The sequence below is a fragment of the Phyllostomus discolor genome, chromosome 10 (genome assembly GCF_004126475.2).
Source record: "Phyllostomus discolor isolate MPI-MPIP mPhyDis1 chromosome 10, mPhyDis1.pri.v3, whole genome shotgun sequence".
NCBI classification, from domain to species: Eukaryota; Metazoa; Chordata; class Mammalia; order Chiroptera; family Phyllostomidae; genus Phyllostomus; species Phyllostomus discolor.
In genome coordinates, this window is record NC_040912.2 from 86,416,668 (window position 1) to 86,429,842 (window position 13,175).

At 46.7% G+C, this 13,175-nt stretch overlaps 1 protein-coding gene across 6 annotated transcripts in view; it reads right to left on the reverse strand.

Annotated features, from left to right (window-relative positions):
* Window positions 1-5,319: 5,319 nt before the first annotated feature.
* Window positions 5,320-13,175, reverse strand: part of TCAF1 (TRPM8 channel associated factor 1) — a 40,078-nt gene continuing 32,222 nt past the window's right edge. For 3 of the 6 annotated variants that reach the window (XM_028525166.2, XM_028525168.2, XM_028525167.2), the window contains exons 7-9: window positions 12,174-12,511; window positions 10,421-10,697; window positions 5,320-7,570 (exon numbers count right to left, since the gene is read on the reverse strand). In XM_028525166.2, the coding sequence (XP_028380967.1) occupies window positions 10,443-10,697; window positions 12,174-12,511 (593 nt within the window). In that variant the 3' untranslated portion in view covers window positions 5,320-7,570; window positions 10,421-10,442. The remainder of the gene's footprint in view (window positions 7,571-10,420; window positions 10,698-12,173; window positions 12,512-13,175) is intronic. The other 3 variants (XM_028525164.2, XM_028525165.2, XM_028525163.2) reach the window with 1 other exon arrangement.

Here is a 13,175-nt window from a genome sequence, read left to right on the forward strand (position 1 = left end):
CACTGGTTGTAAAGTATGTTCGAGGGAATGGGACGGAAGAAGCAATTTTCTCTAATCAAGCGCTCAGAGAAGAAGTTACAGAGAAGGTGACACTGAAACTTAGCTTTGACAAAATCTATGTGACCTTTGTGGGCAGAGAGGGCATGACCCTGGAGGGCCGTGGCATCGTCACAGCGCGGTGGTTCGGGAGTGAAAGGCTTGATTTGAGAAGACAGAGAGCTCCTGGTGACCGAAACTCATGAACAGGACTCGTGGGGTGCTGGCTCTGAGGGGGCCTCGGGCCCGGGTTTGAGGGTGCACTGAGGGGTCTGGATGGCAGTCTGCCGTCTGGAGAAATGCTCTTAAGAAGTGTCACATGGGAAGTGACACTCTGTTCCCTACTCCACCCGTGTTGTCCTTTCTAACCAAACCCCAGCTCTGTCCAGAGAATCCACCTCTCCCTACAGGATCCAGGTGGAAATGAAGCCACTTCCAGCCTCAAGGCTGGACAGGAATTGGCCTCGGCCGTGCATGGGAATGCACACCCTTTGCACGGCACTGACTGGTCTTTCTGGGCGATAATTCATAAACGTGCATAAATCATATGATGCTTGATTGTGCAGCCAATGCAAGAGGCACGCACAGCTCAGGATTCTTATTGTAGATCCGTCCACTCTTGTCAGAGGGAAGGACATCCCTGCAGGCATTCTCACTACGCCAAATGCAGGGGTCCCTTCACAGCTACTTTCCAATTATGGGCTGACATGGAGAATCATGGGCCTCCTTCTTCGCTTATTTTTAGTTAGGAGCTAAGCCTTTGTGCCCCATATATCCTTTCCCCGAAGGCCTTCAAGGACCTGGAAGGGATTAGCCGCACTCTAATTTAGGAACCGAGACGGATGAACCCACCTGTGTGCATTTACTGGCATGAGGCACTGGGGGGACTGACTAAGTCACTATTTACGACAGCCCAGAGCAGGTGCCTACAGCTGTTTGCGGAGTAAGTGCTGTGGCGGCTGCAGGAATGGTGTGCTCGGATCTCCCACCGCAGGGGGTGGGTTTGCAACTGACAGACGGCCCCAGCTGGTGGCTCTGGAATCCTGGGTGCCAAGACCAAGCTGCCCAGGGGCCCAGTGATTAAGTGTGATGAGGGTGTTAAGGTGGCCCATTCCTGGGAGGCATGGGACTCTTCCGATGGGCTACTGTAGCTCAAGGACTCCCCATTGGCCTTGACCGAGTTTCCTGAGGCCTGCACTGCAGTGTGAGCCTTTCCTTCCTTTGCTCGCTCCCTCAAAAGGGCTGAACCCATACCACAGCCTCACGTTCCCCAGCTCGACTCTCCCAGCGATTGATCTCTTCTTGGCTTCCGCCTGTTGGAGGGCGGGGCTGGCACAAGTACCGCTATAGTTATAGCTCCTGACATTAAAGTGCTCGGGTGTGTATTTATTAAACGTGCGTTGTACTAGGAATACGGAGCAAAGTCATTGACCTGAGAATGTTTATGAGCTATTGACTACACTTTTCATTTTCTAATATGTGTCTGATGACCTTTATTCAAATTGTAGCACGGGCCCTCTTTAAGGGCAAGTTCCCGTCTGCCTAGTTACATAAAACAACGAAGCTGAAGTTTGTTGCTTCTTTTGGACAGCTGGCCGGCCCTAATTCAGAGTTATAAAAACTTTCGGATTCTCCTTTGGTGCAGCCGCGAGCTTAACCTGGGCCTGCGTTCTCTTCTTGGACCGTATGTATGGGGAGCATACGTGCTGGGCGTCCACACCATCCCAGTCACGGAGGAGAATGTCTGGGGACTTGTCCCTGCCACTCCAGAGAGGCCGTGCTGAAACTCTTCCTCCAAAATGGAACAAGGGCGGGGGCTTCCGATATTTCTAAACTCCTCCCACCCGCAGGTTACATGCCAAGTCTGGTTTTGTACGGAAGACTTCAGTCGCCTGGAAGTCAGTGGAACTGACTTAGCCCAAGGCCCAGAGTGGGTGTTTTCCCTCTGGCTCTGAACAGTCAGACCCATTGAGTAGGCACACAGCAGGTCCAGTTTCCTTTAATGGCACCCACCCCAGTGTGGCTTGTATGCCTCACACTCAATCCTGTAAGGGTTGCAGATATCAAGATGCCAGAGGTGCTGGTATTGGGGGCTGGGAGGTTAAATAAATGTCTCTATGACAAAATTCCTCCAGAGAAAGAATGTGTCCAAGTTCCTAGTCTTATGGCACCAGCAACATTTTTTTTTTCCTGCAAATGTAAACAATTCTTACCAAATTGACTTCCTTCAAAGTCCCTGGGACATTAAGGTCCTCCTTCCCTTTTCATTATCATTGAGAATTGTGATCCAAAGTGTCTTTTAATTGTAACTGAGGTCAAACAAACATCATTCAGCTTGGTGGGGGAGGGTATGGAATGAGGAGCCCAGAATAATCGAGTCTAGCTTTTCCACTACTCTACGCATCCAAATGTAAGACTAAAACTTTCACTGCTATGCAAATTTATTCCATTGTTTCCAGATCAATTTCCTCCATAAGAATTTGGTTCCAAATTCCACTTGTTACTGGACCTATCAGGCCATTGACTGGGACCCAGACTTCAGTATTTAAAAGTATAGAGTCGCGTCTCCACTTAATGCCTTTGGCAGAGGCCATAGCCCCCTTTCTCCTTAGTCACAGAGAAATCTCAGGGGAGAGAGGCTATGAAATTCACTGTGACATGTGCCTTGCTTGGCTTTGAAGTTTGAGGGCAGGTGCTCAAAAGGCATGAGTTTCTTTCAGATCAGTAGCTCCCATCATGATGTGAAGGTCAGAAATCTGTGATCAAGACTTACATCTGAGCCCTGGCTGGTGTGGCTCAATGGATTGAGTGCCAGCCTGCAAATCAAAGGGATGCTGGTTCAATTCCCAGTCAGGGCACACACCTGGGTTGCGGGACAGGTCCCCAGTAGGGGGCACGTGAGAGGCAACCACACATTGATATTTCTTTCCCTCTCTTTCTCCCTCCCTTCGCCTCTCTAAAATAAAGAAATAAAATCTTAAAAAAAAAAGACATCTGAGAAAGTAGCTCTTGATTGTTAGAGGAATGAAATGCATGTCTGTCTGTCTTGCTGCTTTCAATATGTTAATTATAGTCATACTTCTCTTTGCACTGAATTATCTGCATGGTTTCTTTCATCGTTTCTTTCAAGAACCTGCTCAAATGTCATATCACCAGTGAGGCTTTCCTAGACCTCACTATAGAAAACAGGAAACATACCCATTGTGCAGCCCCTACCCTACCCCACCCTTACTTAGTTTTATGTTGCTTCACAGGACTCATCCTACCTGATGTGAGTTTATTTGTTCACTTTTATGTGCAAACTGGAACATACGCACTATGAGGGCAGGAGACTTATTATGTTCATCTTGTATGTCCAGACTCCATAACAATAACTAGCATTGTTGTTGGCACTCAGTAAATGTTTGTTGAATGAATTTTTAGGGGACCACATAGATAGCAAGAACAAAAGGAGAAACTCTATGTAGAAAAAAAAAAAAAGCTGGAGTTGCTTCTCCCATCTCTACTTACCTTGAGGGAGGGTGAGGAAGGAATTTACGGTCTTTTTCCAGGTGTTTGGCTCCCGTTTAAAGCAGAGACACTTCACGGGTCACAGGAGTTGACACGGGTATAGGCTGCTTTACTCACTCGGCTCTTGGACCACAGGTTGTGTTGAGGAAGGGGGAGGGTCCTCTGTCTGCAGGGCTTTTTCTGGCCCCCATGCTTTTATTGTTGGGGACCGCCTTGCCTGGTATCAGAAGCAGCGCTCCTGCCAGGGAGATAAGCTTGTCTCCTTGGTGGCTTACGGTTCCCAGGTTGTTCCCTCAGCCTTAGCCTTGGTGGGAGTTACAGTTTCCGATACCAGGCAGGGTGGTTCCCAACATTTTATATTGAACATTTGATCATTTTGCTGCATGAGTAGTATTTCTGTAGCAATTCGATAGGAACTGTGTGTGTCGCACGTGTAGTTAGAAGATCTCTGACAAGTTGAGGACCACCCCCACCCTTCTCTACCACACTTGGAAGACAGACTCCAACCATGTCAGTCAAAGAAAGAAATCCATTTCAAGGTAGAAGCCAAGTAGGGTCCAAAGCTTTAAAGGAGTAAAGCACATGGGCATGAAGTAGTCTTGAAAGAAGGCTGTTACTTTTGTCAGCAAAAATAGTCAACGTATAAATTCATATCTGGTTAGCTGTTGCCATATTAAGTAAAAACATTAGGTGAGGCTGTGACCCCACGTGGGGACATTAGTTTAAGAATGAGTATACCAGAGATGAATCTTATGAAGAGGAGATCGGAAAGAATTCCAATCAATGCAACAGGTGAAGACTAGCTGTCAGGCTGATGCTCATCAGAGAGCTGTAGTTGGCTTTGGGAGTCGGACATCAGAAGACAGCAAACTAATGAAGAAGAGCGAGCCACCAAAGAATAGCAGGACACAAGGAACTCGAGAGCCTGAATATTTCCACTAGATAGTTGACTGTTTCTCCCAAATATAGAAAAAAATAGCTGAAAACAGATTATGATGTTCAGGCAAAGTGGCAAAGAACATACCAAGCAGACTTGACAGATGGACAGAAATCCTCTTACTTGATACCACTTGGCCTTGTGTAATGCTAAAAGTTATTAAAACTGTCCGGTGAATTGGAGGGCAGGAAAGCCTACAGCTCCCACATGGTCTTGAAATGATATCAGAATAGGGACAAATATTAGGTGCATTCATCCACTCAACACATATGGAAAACCTGCCAGGCAGTGAGCTTTACCACCAGACACACGGTGAGATCAGGGGCAGGCCTTGTTTCCTGGGGAACACCCGCAGAAGCAAGGTGGAGTGTGTGTGAATAGTTGGAGGAGGAGGTACTCGCGGTGAGACCTACAGTGTGATGGGGAGATCCAATGAGCCTGGTCGCACCAAGGGGATCCAAACACGTAAGGACCTTAAAAGCCATTTTAAGGGTGTTGGTGGGACGGTGTATTAGTCGATATGAAGCCACTGAAGGATTTTATTTGAGTTTATTAAAAATTTTTCCAAGTAATGCATGCACAAGGTAAAAAAATTAAATAGTACAGAGACCTTGAAATGAAAAACACAGTTCCCCACCCCACCCTTTTTAACCCTAGTCCCGTTCCCTAGAGGTGATGCGTTTAACAGTTTCTATATTTTAGATGTTGTTAACTAACTTCCTAACTTTAAATAATATGTTTGAACAATAATTTCTTGGCATATTAACTTTAGACAGTCTTTAATAATACACCATTACAAAAGATAAGGATTTAACTTACACTATCTCCTCCTTTCCTTTGCCCATCCTTCCCGAAAGTTTGAGAGATGTCATTTTTAATACTTCTGTTGGTTTGACTTTTAGCTTTGAACAGCATACCCATCCTCCAGCTCTTATTCCATTAACTGCAGACTTCCTTCTTCATCCCCACTTTAAATGCACAAGTAGCCCTACTCTTCCTTCTGTTTCTCTGCCCACAGCTGGTTCTCAACCTCTTTCTGCTCTCTTTTTCCTTAACTTGTCAGGATTAATTACTTTAACTTCTGAATAAAAAAATTAAACCTTTCATGGTTTGTCTATAGGCTGATCAGAACACTAAGTGCCAATAAATAGCATCCACATTACTTTGGCTATGCAAATACTGTGTACTGAGGGCCAAGTAGAAACTAGAATATTTTCTTCCATACACACCCAATATCAAGCCGGGGGCACTTGAAAGGAAATATACCTACCGCCAACATCCAGTCGAGTCTCTTCTTACATTCCATGAGTATTTGTGTTGTCTTTTCATGCATGGACTTACATTTTTTGACATATTTTTGTGTTGTTTTCTTTTCTGTTGACTAAATAGTGTACCTTGTCCATATTCTCAAGCCTTCCAGCTTCTCAATGGTACTATCTGTGGCAAAGAATGTGTACCCCTCCCAGCGTGCCTGAGACTATGTACTCACAGCTGAACTGGGTCAGTCTGCTGGGTGACTGTCACTCTAGAGTGAGACATCCTGTTGGATAAGTGTCACTCTGGAGTGACATATCCAGGGTGAGGTACATCGTTTTCTGGATTCTATTTCTTCGTCTTTCCTGGTTCTCATTCTCATTTTGCTGGGGAACTTCCTCAGTGAGGGTGCAAAGAAGCTAGGCTTTCTGAAAACTTGCATGTCAGAAAATATCTTTGCTTTGACTTGACTGGATAGTTTGGCTTGTTGTTCTGGGGATAACTTTTTTAATAAGCTATGTGAAGACATTGCTCCATTGGCTTCTAGCTTTCAGTGTTGCTAGTGAAAAATCTGCTGCCAGTCTATTTCTCATCCCTTTTCAGCTGAGCTAATTACAATGACCCAATTTTATTTTCTCTCTGGGTACTTTTAATATCTTCCTTCTATCCTTAATTCCAAAATTACACAAGACTCTGTCTCAATGTAGGTTTTTTTGGGGGCCCCCTGGATCTGGAGACTTAGTTCTTTCTGGTTTTCCATCATTTTTTTCCTTCACCTATATTTTTTCTGTTTTCTCTTCCAGAAATTCCTGACAGTTAGATACTGATTGTCTAGGTCTCTTTCCTTTCTTCATATTGTCTGCACTTCATTTTTGCTCTATATCTAGGGAGATACCCTCAACTTATTTCTAGACTACCTATGGGGTATTTTTGACAATCTTACTTTACTTTTAAAGGGCTCTCCTTGTTCTCAGAGTTTTTCTTTTCTTTGTAATATCCTATTTTCATCTTACAAATATACTTCAGCTCTCTCTGAAGATACAGCTAGATTTTAAAGTTCCTTTCTTCATTTCAACTAAGTTTTCTCCAGAATTTATTGTAGTTTTCCAATCTCCTAATTCTAATTGGTAATTCTAATTCTTTTTCTTACAGGCTTCTCCCCGGGTCCTCCCCATACCCCCAGTGCTCAATGTCTGGGAATTCCTAGCTGGCAATCTGCATTTGAGCATCAATATTAACTGTTGATTTTTATAGGAGTCGGTATAGGTTTCCTCTGCCACTGTATGGTTTGGTGTGTTTTTCCAGTAAGTCTCTCCTATGATTGCAAACACTTTGGTACTTGAGTAGGGGTTACTTCAACCATCAGAGAATTGGCTGATAGGCTAGGGGGCCACTTATTTCCACAAAAAGAGAAATTTCATCCTGGAGCACCAACTCCTCCCTCTCCCCGGGCAGTTTATTCAATTCCTTTATAGAAACCACGACAACAATAACAACAACAGCAACAACAGATTTTTCACTGGAACCAATAACTGACTGCCTGTATCCTATGCACAAGGGATGGGGTACAGCGGGATGGGGTTCACTTCTACAACTGGTATAATTCTTTAGCAGATAGATTTTTCAGATGCCTAAGTCTCTCTAGGTTAGGTTGTGCAGATCAGCTTACACTCTGTCTGAAAGGTACCTTCACTCTTTCACTCTTTTTCATGCTTCACCCACTTTCTCTCTTCCAGAAATGTGTCGAGGTCTTCTTCACTCATAACCAAATGCCTTCAGTTTTCTTTGCTGAGCTGTTTCTTTTGCATTTCTTGACTTCAGTTTCAGTGGGGCCTGGAGAAGGAGGGGAAGTAAACTGATATGGTCAGTTCATTGTCTTAAATTCAAAGTACTGCTAGAAGCTTTTCAACAGGGAGGTGCCATGGATAACTTTACATTTTTAAAACATCCCCAGGGCTATAATGCTGCAAATGGATTAAAGAGGGCAAGAATAGATACAAATATTATTCCAAATGACTGAGGATCTAATTTCCTTTGAGAACATGCAATGTCTGGGACTGTGGGGGTGGGTATGCTCAGACACTTGACCAAAATAACCCATTATTCAAAATCCAGTAAGCTAGTAGAACGCTTTCATGGTGCCCTAGAGGGAATGACTGGAACCTGAATGACCCAAAACCTGAAAGGACTCGACTGACTCTAAAGGGATCATCCCAGCTCTGTCTAATGGGAAGCTGTCAGGAGCCTACCTCAAATTCTTCCTCTGAACTGGAATTTAGAATGAACAGACAGGCTTTCTGTTCTGATAAAATTAGATGAGGGGTAAGGACAAGCAGCCAAAGTGCTGGCAAGTAGGAACATAAAGGCCCTTCTATTCGCTGGCTGGTTTCTTCATTTACTCATTTATCTGGTTATCCAGAGAACTGGAGTTACTAACACCCCTACTGTAATCAGAGTGCCCAGGTTCAAGTCCCAGCTCTGCCCCTTGTCAGCGACGTAGCCTCAGGCACTTCACTTGCCCTCCATAAAATTCAGTCGGCTCGTTGCCCAAAAGGGAGCCGTAAGTTCCCATCTCATAAAATTATTGTGAAGATTAAATAAAACAGTCTATAAAAAGGAACCAGTCCAATGCTTGGCACGTACTCAACACCTCACTAATTGACAGCAGTTATTTTAAAGGTTGAGTGAATATTCAACGTCTATGTTTAAAGCACCTAGCTGAAAGATATTTTTGAAATAAGGGTAAATAATTCTATGATTGAGAAATGGAAGGACAAAAAAAAAATTCCAAAGAAAAACATTACCTCGGTCAAATCTTACTGTCTCTGCACTCACCCAATTTCCAATAATACTGTATTAAACAACTAACTAAAAAGAAGTGAACTGGAAGGGAAATGGCCGGGTGTACACAACATTAATCCTGGACCCCGACTCTTCATTGAAACTACAAAGAAATGGGAGCTTCCGGAAACGATCAGAAGAAAATTTAAGGAAATCTTTGAATGTGTTGTAATTAAATGAAATTTGAGTCATCTCTATCTATATCTAGTTCTCCTGTTCCAAAGTAGATTTCTAAATGTGTGTGAACTTTCTCTGCCCAACTAGTAAGTGACTCTTGACAGTGGTAGAAACACAGACACCGCCACTGAGCCGGATGGATGCCCACTGTCTGCTAAGGACAAGCACCCTTGTGGAATTGTTCTGGGTTTTCCAGTGACCTGCACTCTTGATTTAATCAAAGGAGGAATTCTGCCCTGGCTGGTGTAGCTCAGTGGATTGAGCACGGGCTGTGAACCAAAGTGTCGCAGGTTCGATTCCCAGTCAGGGCACATGCCTGGGTTGCAGGCCATGACACTCAGCAACCGCACACTGATGTTTCTCTCTCTCTCTCTCTCTCTGTCTCTCTCCCTCCCTTCCCTCTCTATTCCCTCATTGATGTTTCTCTCTCTCTCTCTCTCTCTCTCTCCCTCCCTTCCCTCTCTAAAAATAAATAAATAAAATATTTTTTTAAAAAAGGAGGAATTCTTCCTCAACGATGGAATTCAATAAAGAGACCAAACCCTAAGAAGCTTTGAAAACCCTGTGAATTTAGAGCCCTGCCTTTAGATTGTAAGGCGGCCTGCCCGGCCCCTGCCAGAGGCTGGTGTAGGGAGTGTAGCATGGCACGCGAGAGATGACACCGCATCTGTAAACGCCGTCTAGAAGTGAAGTGTAGCTCTCCAGCGGTGGTGAGTGAATTGGACATTAGCCGTGGCAGCAGACATTGTCTCTGTGCCTACTCACTGCCAGCTACTGTTCCAGTCACACTTAGAGGCACGAAAATGTAATCGTCACAATAATCCTATGAAACAGATCCCATTTTAGAGATGAGGAAACTGAGCCACAGAGAAGCTAAGGAACTCGCCCAGAGTCATAGAGCTAACAGGTGAGAGAACCAGGATTTGGACACAGGGAAGCAACCGAGAGAGGTGATGATCTTCACCTCTAAGCTGTGGGAAGCAGTCAGCTTACTGCCTCGGGGACCAGCATAAAATAAAGCAGCGCCTCAGGTGGCAGGCGCTGTGTTCGCAGACCTCTCTGGAACTACCCAAGGAGTCTCTGTGACAGCTCCATGGGGCAGAAGTTTTATCCTTACCACACACACAGAGAAATGGCAGTACTGAAACAAAACGGCGTTCCTGACAGCGAACCCTAGCTATGGGCCCCTTTGCACCAGGTTGCTCTTCAAGCTCTTGGAAAACTACCCAAGACATAAAATATGAGTCATCAGGGAGCTCATGATAAATTTGTGTTTCACTTGGGTCGTACGGTTGGGGTCTCTGGAACAACTCATCAAACACTGAAGCCTAGAGAGTCCTCAGGACGTCAGGGTGAGAAGCGCTCTCTAGGGTCTACCAGCCGTGATGGTGAACCAAGGGCTGGCACAGACCCGAGGGCTGCAGCTCTCAGGACGGGCCCGAACAGGGTCAGGGGGGATCTGAGAGCTGAGGGCTGAGGAACAAGACACACACACAGCAGGCCTGCCCGACTGCCCCTGCTTACTGTGTCCTTACCCACTTTCTAGAGACAGAACTAGGCTATGAGATACAGGGGCCGTGAGCCCGGAGGACAAGGCTGCAGCCCTAAGAGACAGAGGTCGAGGAATGAATCCCCGTCTCTGCCTACCTCCCCAGACCTCTCTACCTGCCACCTCGCTGGGCACTCCTTACATCTGTGTGAGGAGGTACAATTTCATAATATTTTCCTTCCACTCGGGCAGATAGGCCAGGCTGGTAGCCACTTCCTTCTGGATCGGCCAGGCCCAGGCCTCGAAGAAGGGAGCCAGATTCTTCTGCACTTGGTGGGAGAACATCTTCACCCACAGATTCATCTTGTCAACGTTGTCTGTGGGCAAGTTGGTCTGGTTCCGGTACTCGGCGAAGAGACGGATGAACGGCTCCCAACCAAAGGCTTCCTGTAGCTGGAAAGAGAAAGAAGGGGCAGGATGGGTCATCTGGTCTACCCAAAACCACTCTAATAAATGAGCTTAATGCACTGAACCCCTTCAACGTACTAGTTTCCCAGCTAAGACGGACCTGCTCTCCTGTTTGCCTGTTGGCCTCGTGCCCTACTCTCTCGCATTCTGGTCTTAAGAAGGGCCTCTCAAAGTGCTCAGTGCTCAGCACAAAGCAGACGCTCCATAAATGATGGCCATGGTGGTAACTGCGGTGATTATTGCCAGTGTTTACCACCAATATCACTATTCATGTATCTCACTAGACCGTGAAAGTGGCGACAAGATACTCCACAAGGATTTAAAATGGGCTGAAGTGAAAAAATTCTTATATCTTTCATAGTTGTAATGTTCAGTCCCAATATTTGGGGAACTCCTAGGCCCAGCCTGACATAATCCTCACTAACCACAGGTCTCTGTCAGCTTGCAAGGCCCCTAAAATGTCCTTTGGGGAAAAAAGTGACTCCAGTAGAAGTAGAAGATGATATATATCATAGTCGAGGCAGCTAGAATTAAGAGTAAAAGATAATTTTAGGCCGTTGGAAATAGGTTGTGTTAGGTTGGATATAGAGCTTTAGCATCAAAAGGGACGTTATTGGTTCCCTAGAACAGCCTCAGCTTTATTTCACAGATGAGGAGCTTCTGTCCCTGGGGCGAAGCGGCCCCAATGACAAGGTTCAGTAGAGTCCCCTGGCAGTGCCACTGCCCTTCCCATGGCAGCGGGAATGGACACAGGGACTCACGCAGATGGAAGAACTGGAATGCAGGGGGCCTGGCCTGTTCCAGGACCTGAGGGGATGATGCTCCATACAGTCACACAGTGAGCTGGAAACTAGTGCAGGGACTCGGGGAGAACTGGGGGGTCTGAACGATGACAGGAGGCAAAGGCAACCTCCATGTCCAGGCTGGAGGGGGGGCCTGGATTGCCTGCAAGGTGGGGGAGCGGAGGCCCAGCCAAGCCATGATGAGAAGGTGGTGCACTCACCTGAGGAAAAGGCAATAGGCCCTATCCCATATTGCGCGTGTGTGCAGGGGGTTGGGGGGCTGTTTGGGTTTAGGTAGCTGTTAGACAGCACAGTTTGGCTTCAGCCTCAGTTCTGTGTGGGTCCAACGCCAGTGAGAACAACTGTACTCTCAGCACTGCTGTGCCTCTGCCAGGTTTTCACCATTCTCGGTGCTTTCTGTCTATCCTCATGCACCTCTTCAAGATCGTGGGGTGAGGGTGGGGTGGGGCCGGGGTCGTGAAGCCCGCTTAGGGTCATGCAAAGTGATGTACTGAGGGGCATCATCTAATGGGACTGTCACAGCTGGGCTATGTCAGGGGCTTCTGAGGCCTAGTGCAGGCGACAGGTCCAGTGGGTTACAAGACTGTCACCGGACAATGATGCTCTGGCATCCCACAGAAGGGGGCGCTCCCATCACCCTCCATTTTTGCCACTCTACCTGTAAGTATGTTTCCAGTGCTGTCCACGCATTCCAGTTCTTCACATTGGGACCCTTGCTCAGGTAGATTCTGACTCTCTTCTCCCGAACGGGGGGCCACAGGGCGATGTTGGCACGGCTTCGAGGAATGCCCAAGACCGTCTCGTGCACGTACACACACCACAGGTTGCAGGTGGCCTCGGAGGTGTGCGGCGGGAACTCCCACTCCTGCCGCTGCTGGTTGCGGCCCAGCTCGTGGATGGGGCCCCACAGCCCCTTGGTTCGGATGAGTTTCTCGTTGATGAGCTCCTGCACCGACTCCAGGTGGCACATGATGGGGTACCCTGCGTGCATCCAGCCTGCGAACCACAGCAGGGAGGGGAGAGGGTTAGCGTGCTCTGCACACAACTTGCAGAATCCTCCTCGGTGTTCTGTCTCCCAAAATACCTAGTAGCCCCGACAACTTTCAGAGCCCTGTGCTGCTCAGAAGGCCAATCCAAACCCAGGCCCTCCTGGGCATCCCTCCTCATCCTCTCCTTGCGTACTAACAATGCCTTCATCCTCAGTCTGACCTGAGAGCATGTGCTTGTTCACGGGAGGTTATACGGCATCGCAGATCGCTCTTTGCGTGACTATTCTACTTGTCTGTTTTTATGAGAGGGCCCTGTCCGTGTGGACCTGTGTCATTGTGCTCTTTCTCGAAATGAAGAGCTCACTGAGGGTGTTCCCCTCTCATCATTTAGGTGCGGAGTTGTCCACACTGATGCTACTTTATAGTGATCACCTATGTCAGCTAGAGTGAGGTCTGTGGTTCCTTTACTTCCATAGGCGCCCCCTTCCCCCAGTTTGTTAGGCCTCTTGGCCCACTGGCAGACCGCCATCCAAGTATCTCCCTCAGTGTCTATTGAGGGTACACACACTACGTTACTTAACCGTCCCATAATTGTTGGACCTTCAGGTAATTTCCAAATTTTTGTGAAAGGAAGTTGCGGTATCTGTTTTTTTTTTTTTAATTCCCCTTTT